Source organism: Cetorhinus maximus, chromosome 16, assembly GCF_964194155.1.
Source record: "Cetorhinus maximus chromosome 16, sCetMax3.hap1.1, whole genome shotgun sequence".
In the NCBI taxonomy this organism is placed as follows: Eukaryota; Metazoa; Chordata; class Chondrichthyes; order Lamniformes; family Cetorhinidae; genus Cetorhinus; species Cetorhinus maximus.
Window position 1 is genome coordinate 42,629,194 of NC_135894.1, and position 25,438 is coordinate 42,654,631.

The following is a 25,438-nucleotide window of genomic DNA, read 5'->3' on the forward strand; positions in this document are numbered from 1 at the left end:
AGGCTATGGCTAGACTCTGGACTCAGTCAGCTGGTGGAGCTGCAAAGACAAGCTCGGGAACATCAGGAAGTGCTGTCAGCTGCTCTCCTCAGATTACAACGTACGCTGGAGATGTTTGTCAGCCTGCAGTCTGAGGTGATAGCACCGGCATGTCAACACTGGTAGGATGCCATCTGCCATGGAGACCTTGGCCCAGGAGGCTTCCTTCACCTCTGCTGTGGATGTTGGTGGAGCAGCAAGACGTAGTGGCAGGACAAGGAAAGTGAAAAAGATGTTGTACAACATTGGCACACGTGTTAACCGCATGTATATAATGTTCACAAATGTAAATAGACACGCACCATTTCATACCTCCTCTTGTCTATGCTTCCTGCTTATGATGAACTGTGTTACCATCAATCACTTGTGATACCTCAGTTCCTGTACCTACTTATGGTAATTGTCTCCATCCTGGGCCTCTCTTTTGTGCAGTGTGCTACCATCTCACCACAGTGAGTGTCCCATTTAAACATAATTCTCCATATCAGTAATGCCTGCACCTTCGTGTTAAGTGTGCTTGTGGAACGAACCTTGTTCCCATTCTTTGGAGGGTCCTGTCATGTACATTCTTGGCTCTGAACAATTGAGGGAGGGGTGTGCGCCTATCTCGTCTGTATCCTTGACAGGTGAATGTGTGGTTTAAAGAGAGATTTGCTAATGCATGGAAAAGGCTCATGTACCATCCAACTCCATCTACCTACTATCTCTCGGCATGGTTATAATGTTATAAGCCGAAATTCAGAGCTTATGTGCACTGCCCTCAGCCAAACAGGTTTCCAATGTTCCCAGTGTCAACCTGCTGAGCTCAGCAAAAATGGAGACAACCTTGCCACCTCAAGGTGATGAAGCAATGGCACTTTTGTGTGCAGGTGCTGAGATATCCAACCTTAAGAATTTCTTACCCTGTATTTGTGACTATTGCAGGGAGAAGGGTCTGGTCATAAAGTTGGTAGAGCGGTTTGTGTGACACTCCAAGTGGCTGCTAATGCTACTTCCGAATATTGATTTCTGGATGCCTAATACAGCCTTTAGTCATGCTCTGGAAACGCATATCATTGCTTCAGACAAGGTTCAGGGGTGCAAAGGGATAGGAGCGAATATGTGATGAAGCAGAACAGTGCTCCTCTTTAGCAATGGCACATGCTATTGAGGGCTTCATGTTCTTTGATAATGTTGTCGTTCATTAGGGCCAGGGCTGGCCATGAGGGCACACTGGATGTGTGTAAGAGGAGGCATCTCAACCTCAGGCAGCCAAGTGTCTCACCTCATCGTATGCAGGTGCTCCACCTCCATAGCAGGGTCAGGAGGAATGCAGCTCAGGATCCCTACCTTTAACTTCCGGATATCACTGTCACTTCGGGGAGTGTATCACAGCCAGTTGAGTCATCTCTAAGTGCAGTCACAGCAGCGGTATTTCATCGGCTGCCCTGTCCCAAGTGTTATGTTTCTGTGTCACCATCGATGTAACACATTGTGTATGGCTGCATTGATTCTGATGGATCTCCATGAGGAGCCTTGCCATATTGAACATATTCAACCACTAGCCCATTGAGGACCTATGGTCTTGTAGGGTGCTTTTGTGACTGGGATACTGGATGGACGTGTGAAGAGGCAACACTTTCTGATTTCTGAAGCCACAATGTCCTCCTCAAGGTAGCACCTCATTTCAGCTTGGACACATGTGCTCGAGGCTTGTCCACCCTTCAAAGCATCAGGGTAATGTGAGAGTGTTATGCAGCAATGCACTGTCATCTGGAAGTATGTGGGTGAAATTAGAGGAGTAGCTATGCTGGTGGTCATGCTGGCCCATGATGGAGGAGAGTTGTCCAGGAGAATCCTCAGTACATCTCGTCATCCTCCTCCCGAAATCTGCTGGCAATGAGAATCTCACAAGCATGCCTGACCCATCTAGCCCGTGCAATGACCTCTTCACCTGCATCCTTGGCTTCCACATCCTTATCATCATCATCCCTTTCAATGTCCTCCTCATTGGAGGAGATGTGTAGCTCCTCCATCCTGTCATCTGCCAAGCCCTCCCCACTTTGCAGCGCCAGGTTGTGTAGTGCGCAGCAAGCCACAATGATGCGTGAGACCATCTCGAGAGTGTACTGGTTCTCGCTCATCTGCAGGTAACAAAAGTGATGTTTATACTCCCCGGGTTTAGCGAGGTGCCTATGAATGATGGCTCTCTAAGCAACATTCCCTCAGTCTGTAGGAGGATCTGCTGCCCCTTCATCTTGAGAGTTCTGCTCCTCCCTTTTATGAGCCAGGTGTTCCCGTTGCATTCTCTTTATTCTTCCCTCCTGCCTATAAGCAATAATGCAGACAGTGATAACACCAGGCTCCATCTTCTTGATTGTCTCCTTACTGCAGTATCACTAAGAAACATGCAAGAGACAGCATTTATTGCCAAAGGTCCACTTTCTGCCTCTGACTTTGAGCTCAAGGCCTTTTCACACATGCCGGAGAGTACTGGCCCCTGAAATGATGCCCAGTGTGGGGTGTGCATGAACGTTCATTACAACCACCCCCACCGCCCCCAGCAGCCCGCACAATCGACTGGCGGCAGCTTTGGCCAGGTGACTGGATGATCTGCTTTCGGCCCAGGTGCTGGGGGAGTTGGGGGGGTCATCATTACCTGCTCTCAAAGACTGTGCTATTTGGACTAAACGTGAGGAGAGTGTTGATTGTCTACATGAAATTAATTTAGGGGGTTAGGAGGCCTCTCCTCTGTGAGTGGTGAGTGGTCACATTTCCAAGGGTGTTCCCAAGCTTGTCCAGTTGCCCAATAATTCTGCAGTTCCATAATACTCTGCTGAATTTGAAGGTTGTGAATGAGGGATTAAAACTAGGGGAACAATCAATGCCACTTTGAGGGATCAGTGTTGCGTGAATGGGCATTGTTGCTTCAACTAACTGACTCCTACTGCCAATTGAACAGCTGCTAAACTGTCTCAGCTGTGCCTCTCTCCTCATTTTGGAACTATCAGTTCAGTTGGGTGGCCCTTTAGTATCCCCACCCACCACTCATGTATCTAAGTGCAACCTTCCCAGTTCTTGGAGGTGTCAGCTGTGGCTCAGTTCATAGCACCCTTGCCTTTGAATCAGAGGGTTGTGGGTTCATGTCCCACTCCCGGAAACCAAGAACTGTGATTGTACTCGAAAGAGTTGCAATCTGTGACTGTTGATAACTCAGAAGATAACTTGAAAGAGTTTCCCAGTTCTTTGTCCCCCAATGGAGTACTTGGCTGCAGCCTGTCCCCTTCCCTCAGTCCTGTCTGGTCCCTTCCCCAATGGAGCAATTGCCCTTCAGCCCCTTCCCTTCCCTCAGTTCTGTCTGGCCCCTTCCCCAGTGGAGCCCTTGCCCTGCAGCATAGAAAAAGTCACCCCTGCCTTCACCCTGCTATGTTACTTGTAGAGACTTGCCTGTGAGACCCCATTGAAACTTAAACTGATGCGATGCAGTCTGTGCAGCCTGGCACTGACCCCTGCGAGCGCTGCACGATGAAAGGTTTGTGGACTCACCTTGGGGTCAGGAACGAAGTGCAAGTTGCCAGCTGCAGGTTGTTTAAATCCTGTTGTGAAACACGTCGTTCCAATCGCACACCAACGTGGGCTCTTAATCCCGCATGGAAGGGTGATTCCGGCGAGCAGGGGTCATAATGAGGTGCTGGCGTATACTAATAACATTCACGACGTTTGGTGTTGGGAAACCTGGCCTCCCATTGATGGCCAAAGTGCACAATTGCTTCCTTGTTTTATGTTGTTGTAAATCCAGTTTTGGGCCTTCTCGTGAGATTTAGCTCTTGTGCCCGCCACGACGCCCACCGTGATTGTTGAATGCTCCACCATGCAATAAGATCATGGCTGATCTGGTTGTGGTCTCACCTCCACTTTCTTGTCTGCCCCCAAACCCTTGACTTCCTTGCCTCACAAAAGTCTAACTCTGCCTTAAATAAATTCAAAGGCTCAGCCTCTACTACGTTCTGGAGAAGAAAGTTCCGTACACCAGTGACCCTTTGGGAAAAAACTTTCTCTTCATCTCTGTCTTAAAAAAGAGTCATCTTATATGTCCCCTAGTTTTAGTTCCCCCCCCACCCACAAGAGGAAAAATCCTCTGGGGTCCACCCTATCAAGTCTCCTTTTATACAAATATAATTTATATATTGACCTGTCTGGTAGATTGTGTTACCACATATTTCAGTGGTTCAAGAAATTCCCAAGCCTGTTCCCTAAAGTGAAAACCATCACAGAACATTGTAATTTCCTATTTTGTTTTTTCTTTTGACTTCTTTACAAAGAAGCTCTGTTTTCCTGTGAGCTAAAATTCCACTGAGTTCAGGATATTTTCCATTCCAGTGTCATTGATCCCGGAATGCTCTGACGTAGCACCATATTGACTTACATGTGACATGCTATGAAATAGGCTTATATTAGGGTACAGCTGGAATGCTATGACCGTCAATTATATTGATTTTCAAGGAGCTTGTGCTAATGTGACCATTAGCAATCACTCAATAATGTTGACATTGCTAATGTGATTTATAGGTAAGATGACACCCATTGTTAATTGGAAAGGCCTTTAATCTTGAATACAAAAAAAACCTGAAAAATGACAGGAATTAGACATTGGGGGCCAAATTTAAGCCAAGGAGATAGGAATGCTCTGGTCAGGAAATCTCGACTTGGCAGACCCGTCTCTATGGAAATGACCAATGCACACACATTTCGGGGGGTGGGGAGTTCGGGGGGGGGGGGGGGGGGGGGGGGTGGAGGGTGGGGAGTGGGCGGGCGGTTGCATGATTGAGTCGGGCCTGCCATGTCTGGTGGCTATCGGAGGCATCCATGGAGGTGGGCCAGTGCCAAAGTGGGCTGATTAGAGGGCCCACTTTGGTTCTCTGAGACTTCAGCCCAGTTTTATGAAAGGCTGTTAGGCCCTCTTGCCCTCACTGCTCATACCTTCATAATTATGCCTCCCCTGCCACCTCATACCCAATGCCATCTTCATGCCATGCCATATCGTCCATGCCACCTCATACCCCCATGATACCTCCATAGCCACTAATGCAATATCCGCTATAGCAGACCTTATGAACCAGTTGGAGATGAAAAAAAAATTCTAACAAGCTAAGAGAGCTTTCACTCATGCATACTTGATGCAGAAAAAAACTCATTATTGAAACCCATTCAAAATTTTAAATACTCTCAATCTGGTATAAAAGCAACCAAGCTTCTAATCAGTAACTACATAAAAGACAGCTAATCTGTTAATAACATCTTAAAACTGTCGATCAAAATGTGAATTCAGTCCCCCAATGGAGTTGTGGTTTGAGCTTTTGAAACTCAGCCAAGCATTCACAGTGACCTTCACTGCAATAACAGCCCCTGGGAAATGTCAACAATGAATTCTATTGAAACTGCAGGAACAGATGGCAATGGTTTTTTTTCTAAGCTACAACAGGTGGCCTGTCAATCAATGCCCTCCCGCAGTGTGTGTTTATTTTACTCTAACTGACAGCTGCAGCCTAGTGTTTTTCCTCTTTCAAGGGCTGGGGATTTAAATAACGTTAGATCATGACATTTAAACAGACCTTATCCACCCTTCAGGAGCGGTTATATTGCCTCCATTAATTCATGACTCCTACACTGCAGGTTGAGGCCATTGGAACAGTGAAAATGGGGTATGTTTAAACTCAGCACTAATTTCAAATGGGCCAGTAGATTTATGTTTTGCTCCTGCGTGACTCATGCCAACTGGTGAAAATTGTATTGCTCAGAAATGTGGGTGGCACTTCCACATTCAGAACCCATCTATTTTTAAAGGTCTCTAGAGTCGTTCCAACTCCTCGAAAATCCAGCCTTAGATTATTGCAATATTATCTTCATTTAGTAGTCATTTTCTAACTAATGTAGATACTTTTTTGTAGGCCAATGTTAGATGGCTATGTGCTTTATATATATTTAGCTTGAAATAGGTAAAGGAATAGATCTGTGCTGTAAGTTAATTTTCTTTTACTGGACATTACTTATGTTTCATTTCCTTGGAAACCAGGCAATCAAATCATTATTCTTGTGTAAGGTGAGCTAGTCTGAACAAAGGACCATAAAATGCTTGCTGAACTACAGCTATCCAGTAGTATTTGGAAACCAGAGACGCAACTGCAGTGAACAACAGCTTGGCTCACCAACCTGATAAGGGTAAGAACAGTTGCACTGAATGGCCATTGTGAATGCTTATTAGCAGGTCTCACAATCAGTCTTAGCTATAAATAACTGATAGTGGAATTAATGAAATCTTTTGAGGAGCCAGGTATGGTACCAGAGATAGAATGTTATGAGAGTTTGAGACTGGTCTGGGAAGGCTTGGGAGGTGATAAGGAAAACATGAGGTAAAAGTAACTAAATATGGCCAGAAAGTATGTGTGAAAGCCATGGAGGGTAGATTGACAGCAAAGTTTGGATGTTCAATCCAAAGCTTAGACACAAACCCAATGCCTCATATAGTAGTTTGAAATAAAATAAAATTTTCATGGGCTCAAAAGGCCTTGTCAATAACCCACCCAGACATCCACCCCTGATAAAGAAAGGGATAAAGAAAGAGACTTTGGGAAAGTTCAGTGCAGTATGCAGTGGAAAAAGGGCTCTAAAGGAGGACTCTAGTCAAACATTCCTGATAGGTTCCAGAAGTTCAGAAGACTTGAGCAGCGAGATGAGAAGAAATGAAAAGACAAAGAGCGCTTTGTGCATGCCCGCCATCCTGCCTGATTTGGACCAGTGCCCTTTATATATTGAGGTCGTATGTTTTTGCTGTATAACTAGTAATGTTATATCCTGTCTTAAACTCTTATTAAAAACTCAACCTCACACCATATTGGTTGCACTTGAATCCTGATTGGCTGTTTGATGGGATAGTGCCAACACTAAAGTATCATTTAAAGTTCAGTGCAGAAGTTTAATTCAAAGATTTGAAAGCCTGACACCAACATATTTTGCCAGTTACAAACATTTTGTGTGTATAAAGAAACTTGCTTATCATGAGCATTTTGGCTAGTTTTAAATAACTAAACCCCGGTTAAAACATGTAATGGTAAAAAGAAACTGCAGGTCCTGAAAAATGTGAAATAAAGCAGCAAGCGGTGCAAGTGAACAGCATGAGGAAGTTAGTTATGAGTTAGATGTGACCTTTAATCAGAACTGGTCAGCATTACCTTAAAATCTGCAAATTTACAAATCCTTTGTGTACATGCCTATATTAACTAGCCAGTATCTTTGAGAATTCATTATTTATAAATCTAGTTTTATGAAATTACTGTACAGATGCAAGTATCAAAAGGATGTTTCAATAAGCCTTTTAAAAAGTGTGTGCATGTTGGAGGCAATGTTCTATGTGCTTCATTATATTGCAGAGACCTAGAAACAACATACTATTTTGCAGGTGATGAATATTGGCTATTGTGAGTTAGTGTATGGTTAAGTTTTCAATCTTTTCACTTCCCATTTTTACATAGAAAAAAAGCAAAATAAAGGCAGAAGGTATTCTCACAGCCATTAGAATAAATGAACATTTATATGTCAGAAGGAATTATTCTGCAAATGTCATTTTTAAAGATGTAGAAATGCGTATAGTGAAATTGCAGAAGAGCTGCGGTAATCTGTTACGAGAATAGATAAAGTATAATACCAGTTTAAAAATATTTCAATCTTGGAGTCATTTCCCCTAATAATTCATAATCATAACAATTGCACAGTTAACGTTGTTTTGTAATAGATGTAATACAATAACTTTTATTTTAATAGTTCAAAACAAAAGAATAACATTGCACTTAATTATTTCTCAGAATTGCACTGACTTTATTGCATCCAGGAAACCAATGCTGAAGAACTCAATTACTGTGTATGTCACCATACTTCTTCACTATCACTGAACATTTTATTTCATTTTTTTTCACACTGTCCTTCTTTACCTGAAGCTGGTGGTTCCCATTGGAATATGGTTCTCTGGGCAAAAGTCAACTTCCAGTACATCATCTATATGGCCATCATTCCTATGATACTGTTACGAGACAGGTTGGAGAATTGCACCAAAAAAGATATCCCCACACATGTATTTGGGATAGGGCTTGTTGCCTTGCAATCACAAGTGGGGTGTGCCCATTCTGCAGTTTCACCCCCCACCCCATCTCCCCCACTTCGGTTACCCAATATTACTAAAGACAATGTTAGCAGACCTATCTCCAACTGAGATTGGCTGACTCAGCAACAATCAGTAATCAATTGAAATATCTTCTATACTTCTGCCTTGGGAGATGATTTTTAAGAGGAATATTTTAGTCCACAATGGCTGACTAATGGCAGTGAGCTAGAATCCAGAATACAAAACTGTTCTCTAACTACAGCTGAATTAATTGATAATTTTGGACTTGGAACATGTTTGAATCATTGAAGATTACCAAGCAAGAATGGCATGGCTTGCGTGGGATGTCTACATGGTGCGTATCCAGTCTTGAAGGGCACAGATTATGTTCAGGTGAACTTCAGAATTCATTGAGCTTGCTATGATCTGGTTTTCTACTAAAATCTCATGGAACAATGACTGAAGCAAAGTGTTTCCAGGTACTTTATGTTTTTTTATTGGACAATGTGCTTTACAGTGCAGACTGTGGAGCACATACATCATTTCACATAGATTAACAGATGTTGGATTCTTCAACCTTACATTAATTTACTACCATCACAGGTGGGAAAGTAATTTATGGTTTGTCCTTTATCATGACTGTTTTAGTACCTGACAGTTCAATTTTATTGAAATGCAGTTCTATAATTGTTTGATTTGAATCCAGTTTTAAATGCCACTACTTCTTTCTCCTCCAGCTCCTAACGTAATAATTTATTTACACAATGAGGTCCTGTACACTGCCTCTTGTCATTATCTCAAGTCAGCAGGACAAAGTCAGACAGTGATTCATCTAGTGCCTTCTCATTTAGTCTTGAGATTGACCTGTGCTGTATTAGTTCAGCTGCTGACCCTTTCAGTATGAAATAGTGTGTGGCATAAAAAGACCAAGGGATTAAATGGCCAGTATTTTTGAAATGACCAATCCATGAATGGAGTGGAATCTGCCATTAAATATAACCATGTTTTGTTACAGGTGTTGGGGAAAGATTTCATCTGTGCATCACATTCTTCATATACAGTTATGATTTTGCTAGAGCTTTTGTGTAGAGAAAATTTTCAGCACTTGAGTTCATGTCACTGGAATTGTTAATTCAGTTACATCAGGAAATAGGGACAGGCTAATTGTTGGTGGTGTTTGACACTAGAACCTTGTTGGTTACTTTTCAATAAAGTAGGCAAACCTCTAAGCATTCCTGATTATTAACCTTCAAAGACAGACACAGTTGAACAACTAGAGGAAATATTTTCTCTTCCCAATTACTGGACCAGATATCAGATGTTTTGGATGATTTTTTTTACAAAAATGAACTGTTTAAAAAATCCCAAGGAAATGTATTTACAAAAATTAAAAAGTGAAATTGCTTTATTATTATAAAGTAATATGTTCAGTCACAGAATTATGCCAACCTTGCCAGCCTCAGTAATACAATAGTTTGACAGTGTGTAGTATTTTACATTGTATTCTTTCAGTCTGTCAGGCTCAAAATTTGCGCTTTCCCATGCTGGCTCTCAGCATTATTGTGCTCTCCACAAAGACACCTGGGTTCGCTATCATTTGAAGCCAGATGTGCTGTTCCTCCCCTTGGGAATCCATCCAATCAACTTCATTCCCATAGCTACGACCTGTTAAAAAACAATTATGTGACAATATAAACATTTAAGTGCCACACCAGTAATCTCTCCTTAACAGAACACACCAAATTATCATCTAAATAGACAGGCAGTGCTCATTTGTCAGAAGCCAACAACACAAATCTGGATTTTTGTATAAAACAACGATAAACATATTAAAGTGACCATTTTTCCACTTTGTTGAAAAAGGGAATCTGAAGTTTGCACTAAATTGTCTGTGTGGAATTTAGTAATGCCGTGAATCGAAAGCTGCCTCTTGGACTGATTTTTCTGCAAGGATGCAGTCTAAACAAGTTAATGAACTGAGTGAAATATAATCCAAAACTAGGGTCTTTAATCTAAACAAAGGAAACTACGAAAGAATGAGGGGCAAGTTGGCTGAGGTAGATTGGGGAACAACATTAGAAGGTATGACGGAAGCAGGCATTTAAAGAATTAATACATGGTTTGCAATAAATGTACATTCCTTTAAGGTTCAAAAAGGCAGTAAGAAAAGTGATCCAACCATGGCTAACAAGAGAAGTTAAGGATCTATCAGGTCAAAGGAAGGCATATAAAGTTGTCAAAAAAGTAGTAAGCCTGAGGATTGGGGACATTTTAAAATTCACCAAAAGATAACCAAGAACTTGATAAAGAAAGAGAAAATAGAATATGAAATTAAACTCATGAAGAACATAAAAATGGACTGTAAGAGCTTCTTTAGGTACGTAAAAAGGAAAAGGTTAGTCAAGACAAATGTGGGCCCATTACAGGCAGAGAATGGAGAATTTATAATAAGTAATAAGGACATGACAGAGAAACTAATCAAATACTTTCTGTCTGTCTTCACAGAGGAAGATACAAAAAACCTCCCGAAACATTGGGAAGCCAAGGGACTAGTGAGATTGAGGATTTCAAAGAAATTAGTGTTAGTAAAAAAGTAGTGCTGGAAAAATTACTGGGGCTGAAAGTTGATAAATCACCTGGACATGATGATCTACATCCCAGAGTATTGAAACAGGTGGCTGTACAGATGGTGGATGCATTAGTGATCATCTTTCAAAATTCTATACACTCTGGAAGTGTCTGCAGATTGGAAGGTAACAAATATGACCCCATTATTTAAGAAAGGAAGGAGAGAGAGAACAAGGAACTACAGACCTGTTAGCCTGACACCAGTGGTAGGGAAAATGCTAGAATCTATTATAAAGGATGTGATAACTGGGCACTTAGAAAATAATGGTAGGATTGGGTAGAGTTAACATGGATTTATGAAAGGGAAATCATGTTTGACAAACCTGTTGGAGTTTTGAGAATGTTACTAACAGAATAGATAAGGGAGAACCAGTGGATGTGATGTATTTAGATTTTCAGAAGGCTTTTGATAAGGTCCCACACACAGGAGGTTAGTAAGCAAAATTAGAGCATATGGGATCGAAGGAAATATACTGGCATGGATTGAGGATTGGTTAATGGGCAGAAAACAAAGTAGGGATAAAAAGATCATTCTCAGGGTGGCAGGATATGACTAGTGTCAGTGCTTGGGCCCCAGCTATTCACAATCTATATCAATGATTTGAATGTGGGGATCAAATGTAATATTTCCAAGTTTGCTGATGACACAGAACTTGGTGGGAATGTGAGTTGTGAGGACGACGCAAAGAGACTTCAAGGAGATTTAGACCGGTTTAGTGAGTAGATAAGAACATGGCAGATGGAAATAATGTGGAAAAATGTGAAATTATCCACTTTGGTCAGAAAACAAATATGCTAACTATTTCTTAAATGGTGAGAGATTGGGAAGTGTTGATGTCTAAAGAGACCTGAGTATTCTTGTTCATAAGTGACTGAAAGCTAACATGCAGGTGCAACACGCAATTAGGAATGCAAATGGTATGTTAGCCTTTGTTGCAAGGGGATTTGAGTACAGGAGTAAGGAAATCTTGCTGCAGTTGTATAGAACCTTGGTGAGATCACACCTGGAGTATTGTGTACAGTTTTGGTCTCCTTCCCTAAGGAAGGACATACTGGCCATAGAGGGAATGCAACAAAAGTTCATCAGACTAAAACTGGCGATGGAGGATTGTCCTTTGAGGAAAGATTGAGGAGGCTAGGCCTGTATTCTCTGGAGTTTAGAATAATGAGAGGTGATCTCATCGTAGTGTACAAAATTCTTACAGGGCTTGATAGGGTAGATGGAGGAAGAATGTTTTCCCTGATTGAGCAGGGTGGGGGGGGTTGGGTGTGGGGGTTTGGGGGGGTCTAGAGCCAGGGTCTGAGTATCTCTAGATTGGGTGAGGTGCAATTTCTTCAGTCAGAGGGTGGTGAATCTTTGGAATTCTTAATCCCAGAGGGCTGTGGAGGCTTAGTCATTGAGTATGTTCAAAGCAGAGGTCAATGACATCAAGGGATATGGGGATAGTGTTTTCAACTATTGCTTCATACAGTCCCAATCTAGAGATACTCACAGACCCTGGCTATACCTGGCCCAAGTATCATCTACATACAATGGCATCACTCTGGCCTCTACTGAGGTGTTAGGGCAGAGTGAGTCAGAGACAATCTGTTGACTGCCTTTCAGGCCAGCTGCAGCAGAAGGAAGAGATAGCTCCTGAGGAAGAAAATCGTTTTCCAAAAATTTTGCCTGATGCTGTCAGACCTCTGCCGACTTTACATTGAAATAACGTCAGGAAGTATTTAGTGGATGCATTTTTAAATTCATTTATGGAATGTGGTCATCACTGGCAAGGCTAGCACATATTACCAATCCTTAACTGTCCTTGAAGGTGGTGGTGAGCTGCCTTCTTGAATTGCTGCAGTCTGTGTGGTGAGTGTAATCCCACAGAGTTGTTGGGTGGAGTGTTTCAGGATTTTGACCCAGTAATGATGAAAGATTGGTAATATATTTCCATGTCAGAATGGTGTATGACTTGGAGGCAGTGGTGTTCCCATGCGCCTACTGCCTTTTTCCTTCTAGATGGTTGAGCTCACAGGTTGGGCAGTGCTCGCGAAGAAACCTCAGCAAATTGCTGCAGTTCATCCAGTAGATGGCACACAATGCATACTAATGTATTTCCCACATATTGGTTTAAATTGTACATGCTTAACCTTATTATGTGGATAGCTATTATGCTGCCAGGATCTATTATTTCTATATTTTTAATACACAACTGTGATGAAAGTATAATAATTTTCATAATATTTTTCTGGTTTATTGTGAAGTAGGTTTATCGGGGTAAGTATAGTTGGGTCTGTCTGTGTGATTTAATTACATTTAGAGTGCAAGCTTGAAATCATCAAAAGAAGCCAGGTGATTGACATGCTAATAAGTAAACATGGATGCTGGCTTAGCATGTAAGACATGAAGAGATTGTTGGATTTCAAAGGGATCTTAGTCTGTTTACAACTAGCCAGATAAGCAAGGCTAAGGAGTGTGTTTTTTTTCCTCCAAAGGTTACTGACAATATTGGCAACCTGAAAATTTTATTATGAGGAAGATACAGTTTCAAAGACATATGGAACAACAGAATTTACATATTAAAAGAGAGGAACATATATAAAGGAGAATGAAAGGCTATGCAGAAAGAAGGCCATGTAAGATCTAACAGGAGTATGTGAAATAGCCTTAATGAAGCCTTCAGCCATGTCTGCATAAATCTGCTATATAACAAAACTGAAATTGGGGAAAAGCCATTTGGAATTCCACTGTTAGGTGGGTATTGTGTTACCTTGCTGGTTCTATTTTAAGTTTAAAATCTATTTTGGACTGTTGCCTTAAAGGGGGTGTACCTGGGGGTCAGGTTAAATAGGAATTTTAGGAGTTATTATAGTGGTAAGTAATTGTAGTCTTATGTATGTGCTTGAAATCTTTTATTTTGTTAATAAATATTTTAATTTAATTTTTAAAATCTCTAATGGACTTAGTGGACTTATTAGTTCTGAATTCAGCGCACACATCTTCTCATAAATACAAATTGCAAAACCGTTGTGATAGTGTGACCAAGTTTCCCTAGTGGATTTGGTCTGCCTGGCACACATCATCTGCCACGTCATAACACAACACTGTGCATCTGGAACTTGAGCATCAACCATAGGAGTACAGAACGACTCAAACTACACAGAACAGCTCTGCCATAACATAATAAGCACTTTGAATCTGCCCTAAATGATCTTTCATGGTCTCTTGCCTTGACTGAAAAAGTTTTGCTATTACTCTCAAAATTTGTACTATCTTCTTTTCCAGAGATCTCATCACTTATTTCACTGAAGTACTGCAGAGCTGCTCATATTCATGGAACTATACCTCCAGTGTGAAAGGTAAGGTAGGAGGTTGTTTCTCCAACTGCTAAATGACTCCAATGGATAAAACCTGTGGCAATTTTATAGTTGCAGATAGAAACCATATTGCCTGATTTTTTTTATATCATGAGAGCTGAATAAATAAATCTGATACAACACCATTTGTAGCTTTTGGGCCAGGTATTATAGCTAAAATTTCTACAAGACTCGAATCTGAGCTGTGATTGACTTTTCTCCTTGGACTACTTTCCCTGTTATTCACCAAATTGGTTATTGTGGAAAAATCATGGACAAAAGGTTAAGGAGATTAAAAAATAATTTAATTACCATTGCCATGGCCGAGCCGGATACCGCCTAGAAAAACATTGCTGGAAAGTGATTCCTTGTCCCAGACCGTTAGTTCTAAGGAGACATTTTGTAGATCAGTAAGGTGTAAACCACTGTAGGTGAAAGTGTGGTTCCACTGGGGGTTTACACTCTTTTTAATGATAGGTGTTTTGTGCTTAGAAGCTTTGTTGTTGTCAGGAAGCAAGTATCTGATTTAAAACAAATAAAACAACAAGGAGTTAACATTTCAGTTCAGGAACAGAAAAAAATCTCAATATTCATTATACAGCTGGGTCTGTCCCAATACTATTGTGGTGATGTCTTCTATTATGAAATGTTTCTATAACTGTAGAAAAAGCTGATGAGAAAATAGCTGATATACAATAAAATAATGTTAGTAGGAGCTCCCTGAATAAGAATTTTAGTAAATCTTCCCAGCATCAGAGTGTGTTACACTGATTGTTGTCTGTGATGAGCCATTGACCCATACAAATTAACACAATAATAATATGCAAATTAGTAATGATTTATTATCCAGCACTGGCTGAATATAATTTCTTCAGCATCCACTGTTTCTGCAGTTTCTCTTGGGTTATGTTTTAATTTTGTATATTTGTATCCCAGTTAATTATTTACAGCTACTTATTGTAATGATATATTTTTGGTCACTGGTTCTCCAATTATTTGTATTTGATGCCTTAGGGAACACAACATTATGCCAAATTTTGTAAACTTACCCTTTTACAAAGGTATCTGAAACTCCTCCTGTTTTTACTGCAGTTAAATTTTTTGCTTCCTTAATGAGCACCTCCAATACTCCACCACTGGATACATAGGCAGACCCTTTCCTTCCTCTAATGAAACTTCTTTTAGCTGTGTGGAATGAAAAACTTTAAATTATTTTTAAGCTAATATCCAAATAATGACTGTGGCAGTAAACCATTCCACTTGGAAACATTGATAACAATTTAGTGTTAAATGCCTTGGCTTGTACAACATATTTCTATCCAAACACAAATTATGTTACAGGCCACAAGAGGAGGTGGTGCACTATACTCGCAGCTTTATGTTACTGAAGCTGTTGTCAAATTATAAGTGTCACCAGAGCAAAGTAAACATCTGTAGGGTAGACTTTGTAATAGTTGTTATTGAGATATCAAACTGACTGGAGATAAAGTAATACTGAGATTCATATACATCCAATTTGGAGTTTCATTAATATGTTTGCCTTCTCTACTGATAGAGAGAGAGAGGATTGTGTCTGTAGTTAGTCTCTGGCTGCCTCTGCATCAGCAACTGTTGGTTGGCAGTAACTCAGTTATCTTACTATCTTATCTAGCGGTGACAGTACAATACAATACGAGTCTGGCACCTTCTGCTGAGCTAAATGAGATAGAAGTATGGACAAGTGCAGTATATATGTCCTTAGTGGAGTTTGTTTAAAAAGGAATTATCTTGCAAGTGATAGCAATTGGGCCAGGTGTTACCCTCTACCCCCCCAACCCGAATGCTTGAGCACTATATTCAATGGCAGGCCCCCCCCACCCACAAGCTGCCTCAACGGCAGGGCTGCCCTTACCCCCAACCCACCCCAGTGGCCTCAAGCTTGAAGTCCAACAGGCGACCCTGGCGAGCGCTGCACAACGTTACTGTGCACTCACCTCCGAGTTCCCCTCAAAGTGCAGCCCACCAAGTGCATGGTGCGTATGTGCTGTTGTGAAACATGTTGGTGTGCTTTCCCACTGACGTGGATGGATGATCCAGCGGAGGGGGGGGAACGATTCCGGCGGGATGGCCTGATCACAATATGCAGATATATTACAATGAGGTTCCCGGCGTCTGTTAGCGGGAAATGCAGCCTGTCATTGGTGGGTTGAGTTTCCAGGGAGTGTGCACGATGCCTATATCGTCAGTCGGTCACAGATCCCTAGAGTCCACAGAGGCAAGAGGGATGGCTCCTCAGGGACTAGGGTTAGCCGCAGAGGCCGTGGCTGATGACAGTTGTGAGTTGGTTTCATGCCGTCATGAAACTGATTACGCCACATTGTCCGTTCACACCACCGATCATGCCCGAGTCCAGCGGGCATGGAAAATTCCACCCCTAGCCTTTACAGTTATCCAAATCTCCAGCCAACTATCAAATTCATTTTTCACTTTGAAACCATCTGTTTATCCTAATAAAGCAGGGTATCCCGGGGTGTGTGTGGGGGCACATGCTGTTCTGTGCAAATTGCTTCAAGATGGTGAGGGCTGAGAAGATGAGGCCAGATGGAGATGTGAGGGAGTGTGTGAGAGAGTGAGTAGTGATGTCCCTTGAGCTGGCAGTGAGTGAGATGCCAGTGAGTGTGTGATGGGCTTGAGTGTGTGAGTTTAGAGAGATGAGACGGTTGCCATACCCTGGCTGCACGGATGAGATCATTCATCCTCTATCTGCATTGGATGGCCAACCTCTTCTGTGCAGCATTGGTACTGACCATCACTGCCACCACCTGCCATACTGGATTGTGATGCCGCTGCTCGTCCTGCAGCCAGAGTGGGGGTAGAGGACATCATGGTGGCATCCAATGGCATTCCAGTGACTCATCATTAAACCTGGGGGCTTTTTGCCTTTTGTGGACATCCTCCCTGCAGGGCTGAAAACACTGAGATGTGTGCGTGTGGTTAGACTTTAAAAATTGCACCCAGCATGATGAAGCAGCGAGGTGATGGTGTGGCGGGCGAATGAGAGCCCACTCACCATGGAAACAGCATGTTTCCTGGGGATGCATAAGTAATGCAGCAGATTTGGGATGTAAAAACCTGCCACCCGCCGGCTACCGTACTTAGTGCAAACCTGGGACGATTCCGCCCTTCATGTGGGCTCTGTTGCTCTTTGGTCAAAATGAATTTTGATTGTAGTCACAACAGTTCCTTAAATTCTTGTACTTGCCCATTACTGACATGTAATGAACCCTTTATAACTTCATTGCACGTTCATTTAAAATTTGCTCTTTTAAAGTCCATTAGTACAAGCTGCTCTTCCATTACATAAGACCTTCACCTTACCACCAGTTTTCACAAGAGCAGGTTCCATGGAGCCAGCTGCACACCTGATGGAAACTGTTGAGACTCACTAAGATTAGCTGACAATGGCCTGGCACTTTTACATTCAGTTAGTGACTGTTGGCGCAAGACCAGTGTTTCCGGGAAGCAATGTCACAGGCGTGGGAATATAAAAATTTTGACTCAATATTATTATAATTATTGCACCCTTGGTGCTGCTACATATTCCCTACTTGTGTGTTGGAAGTAATCAGTCCAATCAGAACTCAGTATTCCACACAGAGCAGCTGCAATACATGTAAATTCACTTACCTTTTCCACGTTCTGTTGGGAGGGCTAGTGTCTGCCCGAGTGGGGTATAACGCAAACAAACTGTCAACTCTCCTTTATACTGTAGAACGTTATCTACAGCAGCCTCAACCTATGAACAAGCAAAGGACAAGTACTTTTTAAGAGTTGCACTAAAACTCACCCACCTATTGACTGCACTTGTAGCCATAGATTGTTCATGAAATGTCAGTTGAAGTAATCTAACATTTGTATTTTGTAACATATTCATATATTTCATGAACATTATATTAAAATTGAAAACCAATGGGTCTTGGAAAGGGATATCAGTTTTGTGACTCCACCAGAACCTCCCAAAAATCCAGGTGTCAATACAGTTTACATTTGAACTTATCACTAATATCTAACACTAATTTTGGACAAGAGTTGTTTGCAAGCCTTACTTGAAGGGCAGTTATGAGAATAGTTCCTTGTATAGCCATGGCTTAACATGTACCATGACATGAATGAGTTGCATGACATGACCTGATCTGCATAATATTGATATTGTGATTAAAAATGGGTTGCGTCTTCCTTTTCCTGGCACTGGCATCCTTCACCGCAAGGAGCACAAAACTCAGCCAAAATGTTTTAAGATTAGAAATGCAAAATCATGGATCTAAGACTTTGCATTAAACATTATTTTAATCATGTCAATAATGATTGTTAATTGTAGAATGGTGATCATTGTTTCAGTTCATTTATACAACATTGTCTGTGTGAAGTAATGGAAGGTTTACTAGCTATAAGAAGTGCCCATCAGGACTATCTGGGGCTCTCAAGCCATATATGTGCTGAAAAAATTGTGATTCTACAACATATTTTGCTCAAATCCAAAGATACACAAACATATATTGTATACAGAAAGGCACACTTCCCATTTCAAATGAATGGCATGTTGATGCTATGACTGAGCAACAACTATACAGGTACTCAGTTAAGGTTTGGAATTAATACTTCAAATATTCCTAAGTAGGTGAGGTACTGGAGGACTACAATTATTGTATCCCATATGAGCCTCTGCCTAGTCTGTCGAAGTTGTTACATCTCTGAACACTTTAGGAATTCGTCAAATGATCACCAATCATGGTATTGACCACTCTCGGAATTCCTATACAATTTCAAGCAAACTGCAGAACTTTCATATATTAACGGCATTTCGTTTGATAAGGTCAAGACTTCCTTTTTAAAAGTTATTTACTCTCCTTCCAGCTGGGTACCTTCACAAAATGCACCCTGATAGCTGAGAAAGCACATAGGTAAGTGAAAAGATCCTAGGCCTCTGCTAATTCCCCTCTGAAACTTGCCAGTAGCTGTTGGCCTGAGGCAATTGTTCCTCCTGATTTTTCTCACTCTGTTGGGAATGGAGACTCTTTCATGTAACCTTGTAATTCAAAGCTCACCTTTGGCTGCAGTAGAAACCAACCCTCAATTTGATTTTCCAAATCCCAGGCATCAAATGGTATCTCCACTTCACCCAAGAAACTGTTCCGTCCAAACCTGTCATAATGCCAGACTGACAGCTGTAGAGTTCTTGTCTCCAGTTGTGAGTGACTGATGATGTACTGCAAGAATGATTACAAAAGTAAGATAATTTACTAAGGCACTCAGCCATCTAGCAGCGTTCTGCTTGACCAACATATTGCCAATGAAATGCCATTATTTAATAGTAATTAACGCAAGAAACAGGAACAAGAGTAGGCCATATGGCCCTTGTGTCAACCATTTAACAAGATCATGGTTGATCCTGACTTCAAATCCGTTTGCTCACCCAATCCAAATATCCCTCTGTAGCCATAGAGTCCAAAAATCTCACAATCTCAGCCATGAATGTACTCAATGACTGAATTAAACTGAAACGTTTTTCTGAAAATGTGCCCCCAAGCCTCATCACTAAAATGCTGCTTGCTTGGAATACTTATATAATCATAGAATGGTGACAGCACAGAAGGCGGTGTCTGTGCTGGTTCTCTGAAGGAACCAATGGAGCCACCTGGTGCTACTCCCTGCCTGCTCCTCATAGACCTGCACATTCCTTCTTTCAGATAATAATCCAATTTCTTCTTGAATGCCTCGATTGAACCTGCCTCCACCACATTCTCAGGCAGTACATTCCAGATCCTAATCACGCTCTGCGTAAAAATGTTTTTCTCATGTCGCCATTGCTTTTTTTGCCAATTACCTCAAATCTGTGCTTGCTGGTTCTTGACCCCTTCACGAATGGGAAGTTTCTCCCTACCTACTCTGCTCAGATCCCTCATGAATTTGAATGCCTCTATCAACTCTCCTCTCAAGGAGAACATTCCCAACTTCTCATATCTATCTATGTAACTGAAGTTCCTCATCCTGAAGCCATTCTTGTGAATCTTTTCTGCACTCTCTCTACTGGCTTCACATCCTTCCTAAAGTGGTGCCCACAACTGGACACAAAACTAAATTTGAGGCTGCACCAGTGTTTTATACAGGTTTAACATAACTTCCTTGTCTTTGTACTCCATGCCCCTATTTGATAAAGCCTAGGATGCCATATGCTCTCTCAGATTGTCCTGTCACCTTCAATGATTTTTGTACATATATAGAATCAAAAGCCAGTTATTTCAACATAAAGAAAAGTTTGGCCGACAGGGAGTGTGTGCAAGATCCTCATTTAATCAAATGCATCTCCAATTTAAAACTTTATTTATTCATGTACCAGCATGCAATTTTACATTTCTATTTTTATGTATGGTGCAGAAAAACTCTCCAGGATTAGAAAACACCAGAATCACAATGTCTGTAGCTTTTTAATTGATCTTCTCTGAATAAAGCCATAGTTTTTGTCTCAAGTCTGAACTGCAGTTATCTTTTTAAACAACTCACTTACTTTTTCAATCAGATGCCATAACCTGAACATTTGCCAATCTGAAAATGCCCTATTTACCCCTCTTCTGTTTCCTGTATGTTAATATACCATCCATCAAATATATTACCCCAACTCTATGGGCTCTTATCCTGTGCATTAATATTTTGTGTGGCACCTTATCGAATGCCTTTTGGAAACCCAGGTGTACTACATCTACTGGCTCCCATTTATCTACCCAATGAGATACAGCCTCATAAACCTCTACTATGTCTGTCAAACACAATTTCCCTTTTGTAAGACCATGTTCACTCTGTCTGATCACGATGTGATTTAAGTGCATTGTTAAGACTTCCTTAAGAAAAGATTCCAGCATTTTCTTGATGACTGATGTCAGGCTAATTGGCCTGTAGTTCCCTGTTGCTCTTCTTTTATGAACAGCGTTGATACATTTGCTAACTTCCATTTTGCTGGGACCATTCTAGAATCTATAAAATTCTGCAAAATCATTACCAGTGCATCTACTATCTCTGCAGCTACCTCTTTTAGAACCCAAGGGCGAGGTAATCAGATCCTTGGGTTTTGGTGGATTTTGGTCCTTTAAGTTTTCTCTGCTGATATTAATAACTTTAATTTCCTCACTCTTATTAGCCCCTTGGTTACCCTTTATCTCTGGTATCTAATAGGTCAAATCTTCCAGTCTCCAAATTGCCAGAGACCGATTGTATGATTGCAGATGTGTGCTGGGATCCTGCGGAAGTCCTGACTTGCGGGAATGTGGGAATTGCCCGGGAAGTTTCAATTTCTGATAGGCAATTCCCCTGCTCCCAAGGATCCTCTTCAAATGTCTTTGACTCTGAGTTGGAGTCTGAGACTTCATACAGGTTCCATGGCACTTAGCTGAATAGCTACTCAGGAAATGTTAGACAAATTAAAACCTAGTTTAACACCCACACAACCGACTCCCTAGTTACCCCTCTAACCCCCCAACTGCACAATTACCCGCCCCCGATCACGCGGCTACCCCTCCACCTGACCCAACTATCCTCCCAACCTGACCCAGCTACCCAACCCCGCCAACCACCCAACTACACCCCTCAACTACCCCCAACCTAACCCAACTACGCCCGACCACCTGACTACCCCTGACCCAACTATCCTCCCTACCCGGCTACCTCCCTGACCACCCGATGACCCCTAGTCTACTTCTCCAGACCCGACCCAACTAATCCCCGACCCGACTACCCACTCACCCATCTACCCATTTACTCATCCATTTACTAACATTAAGACTGGACCTGTAAACTTACCACAAGGCAACTAGTGCTGTAAATAGGGGTATGTCCTGTCTTCCCTGACTCTACTGTGCTCTGACCTAGTTCCCTGAGGGATGATGCACTATGCATTTCTGTGTAGGCTGGGTTCAGAGGACTCTGGAAGAAATCTGCAGCAGGATCGAGTTGGGGCACTTTCCAAGCGCAGTGGCAATCCAACTATCATTGCCGCTGCTCGGAAGATCTGGGCCACTGTGTGTCTTCCACTTTGGTCCAGACACTAAATATTTGTCTCTGACATTTCATCATTCCCCATGATAATTTTTCCTGACTCGGCCTCCAAGGGTCCAATGGTTATTTTAGCGACTCTCCTTTTTCCGTACTTACAAAAACTCCTACAATTTGTTTTTTATTTTCCTGGTTGGTTTACTCTCATTCTTTTTCCCCCCTTTTTAGTGACTTTTTGGTTGCCCTTTGCTGCATTCTAAAAATCTTCCAAACCTCAGGCCTACTACTATTTTTTGCAACTATTCTTTTAAATTGATATTATCCTTAATTTCCCTAGTAAACCATGGATGGATTTTTTTGGCTGAGTTTTCGTTTTTAAGTGCAATGTATTTTTGTTGAACATTTTGAATCCTTTCTTTAAATGTTTTCCACTGTATATTTGCCACCATCTCATTTAATCTATTTACCCAATCAACTTTGGCCGGCTCCCCCCCACCACACCCCCAGAAACATATGTAAATGGTCTTGCTTAAGTTTAAAATTCTTGTTTGGGACTCATTTATGTCGCTTCCATAAGAACATGAGAAATAGACGCAGGAGTAGGCCATTCAGCCCCTCAAGCCTGCCCCGCCATTCAATAAGATCATGGCTGATATGCCCCAGGCCTCAACTCCTTTTAAACTCCTCCTCAAACTTAAAATAGAATTGCATTGTATTATAGTCACTTTTTACCTAGAGGATCAATTGTTATGAAACTACTTACTAATCCTGCCTCATTATAACAATACTAGATCTAAAGTAGCTTTGTCCCTAGTTTAAGGAGAGGGTAAGAGTGCAGGTTAGTGATGAGGCTGATTGCTATCAAAAGGTGAAAGGAAGGAACAGAGTGTGTGAACACCATATTGCACCAAAGAATCATATAAGAGTAGGGAAAATTGACAATAGGGCAAACTTAAAGGCTTTGTATCTGAATGCACGTAGCATTCGGACTAAAACTAATGGGTTAACAGCGCAAATAGAGATAAATAGGTATGATTTGGTGGTGATTACTGAGACATGGTTACTGGGAGAACAGGTCTGGGAGTTGAATATCCAAGGGTACTCAGTGTTTTGGAGGGATAGGCAGGAAGGAAAAGAAGGTGGTGTAGCTTTGTTAGTAAAGGAAGAGATCAGTGCTATAGTGAGGAATAATATTAGCACTGGAGAGCAAGACATAGAGTCTGGATAGAAATAAGAAATAGCAAGGGAAAAAAGTCCTTGGTGGGAGTAATCTATAGGTCCCCAAACAGTAGTTTAGCAGTAGGGCACAGTATAAACCAGGAAATACTGGGAGCATGTAAGAAAGGCATGGCAATAATCATGGGTGATTTTAATATGCATATAGACTGGACTAATCAAATTGGCAAGGGTAGCCTTGAGGGAGAGTGCATAGAGTGTATTAGAGACTGTTTCTTGGAGCAATATGTTGTGCAACCAACCAGGGAGCAGGCTATTCTGGATTTGGTTTTGTGTAATGAGATGGGGTTAATTAATGATCTCATAGTAAAGGATCCTCTAGGGAAGAGTGATCATAGCATGATAGAATTTCAAGTTCAATTTGAGAGTGAGAAATTTGAGTCCCACACCAGTGTTCTGGAGTTAAATAAAGGTAACTACATAGGTATGAGGGCAGATTTGGCCCTAGTGGACTGGGCAGGAAGACTACAAGGTAGGACAGTTGATGAACAGTGGCAGATATTTAAGGAGATATTCAATTCCTTCCAAGTAAAATATATTCCAATGAGGAAGAAAGATAGTAAGAGGGGGAAAAAAGCATCCTTGGCTAAGCAAGGAAGTTAAAGATAACTTAAAGGCAAAAACTAAGGCATACCAAATTGCAAAGGTCAGTGGCAGGCTGGAAGATTGGGAAACTTTTAAAGATCAACAAAGGGTTACTAAAAAATAATAAAAATAGCAAAGGTAAATTATGAAAGAAAACTAGTGCAAAATGTAAAAACTGATAGCAAAAAGCTTCTACAAGTATATAAAAGGAAAGAGAGTAGCTAAAGTGAATGTTGGGGAGTTAATAGTGGAGAATGCAGAAATGGCAGAGATGCTTAATCAATATTTTGCCTCAGTTTTCACAGTGAAGGGCGCTAGTACCACCCCAATAGTAACAGGTAGTGCAGAGGATATAGAGAAGGAGGAACTTAGAACAATCACCATCACTAGAGAAAAAGTACTGAGCAAACTATTGGGATTAAAGGGTGACAAGTCCCCAGGACATGATGGCCTATACCCCAAGGTCTTAAAGGAAGTGGCAGCGGAGATTGTGGATGCATTGGCTATAATATTCCAAAATTCCCTGGATACTGGAAAGGTTCCAGTGGATTGGAAAAGTGCTAATATAATGCCCTTATTCAAAAAGGGGGGAGGCAGAAAGTAGGAAACTATAGACCAGTTAGTTTAACGTCTGTCGTTGGGAAATTGTTGGAATCCATTATTAAGGAAGTAGTAGTGGGGCATTTGGAAAGTCAAAATGCAATTCATCAGAGCCAGCATGGTTTTATGAAGAGTAAATCGTGTTTGACTAATTTGCTAGAGTTCTTTGAAGATGTGACAAGCAAAGTAGATAATGGGGATCCTGTAGATGTAGTATATCTAGATTCCAGAAGGCCTTTGATAAGGTGCAGCACAAAAGATTAATACACAAGATAAGATCACCCGGAGTTAGGGGTAATATATCAGCTTGGATAGAGGATTGGCTAACCAATAGAAAGCAGAGAGTCTGGATAAATGGGTCTTTTTCTGGATGGCAAGCTGTAACTAGTGGGGTGCCACAGGGTTTGGTCCTTGGGCCCCAACTATTTACAATCTATATTAATGACTTGGATTCAGGGATAGAAGGTACTATAGCTAAATTTGCAGATGACACCAAAATAGGTGGGAAAGTAAGTTGCAATGAAGAAATAAGAAATTTACAAATGGACATGGACAAGTTAGGTGAATGAGCCAAAATTTGGCAGATGGAGTTTAACATGGATAAGTGTGAGGTTATCCATTTTGGTCGGAAGAATAAAAAGGCGACTTATTATTTAAATGGGGAGAAACTTCAGAATGCTTCAGTGCAGAGGGATCTGGGTGTCCTCATGCATGAATCGCTGAAAGCTAGCATGCAGGTACAGCAAGTAATAAGGAAGGCAAAAGGAATTTTGACATTTATTGCTAAAGGAATAGAGTATAAAAATAGGGAAGTGCTGTTGCAACTGTGCAAGGCATTGGTGAGACTGCACCTGG

At 41.4% G+C, this 25,438-nt stretch overlaps 1 protein-coding gene across 1 annotated transcript in view; it reads right to left on the minus strand.

The window, feature by feature from the left end:
* Positions 1 to 9,560: 9,560 nt before the first annotated feature.
* sytl5 (synaptotagmin-like 5) overlaps positions 9,561 to 25,438 on the minus strand; it is a 129,967-nt gene continuing 114,089 nt past the window's right edge. The window contains exons 13-17 of the mRNA XM_078559769.1: positions 19,225 to 19,386; positions 17,807 to 17,915; positions 15,190 to 15,325; positions 14,453 to 14,661; positions 9,561 to 9,838 (exon numbers count right to left, since the gene is read on the minus strand). Of these exons, the coding sequence (XP_078415895.1) occupies positions 9,696 to 9,838; positions 14,453 to 14,661; positions 15,190 to 15,325; positions 17,807 to 17,915; positions 19,225 to 19,386 (759 nt within the window). The 3' untranslated portion in view covers positions 9,561 to 9,695. The remainder of the gene's footprint in view (positions 9,839 to 14,452; positions 14,662 to 15,189; positions 15,326 to 17,806; positions 17,916 to 19,224; positions 19,387 to 25,438) is intronic.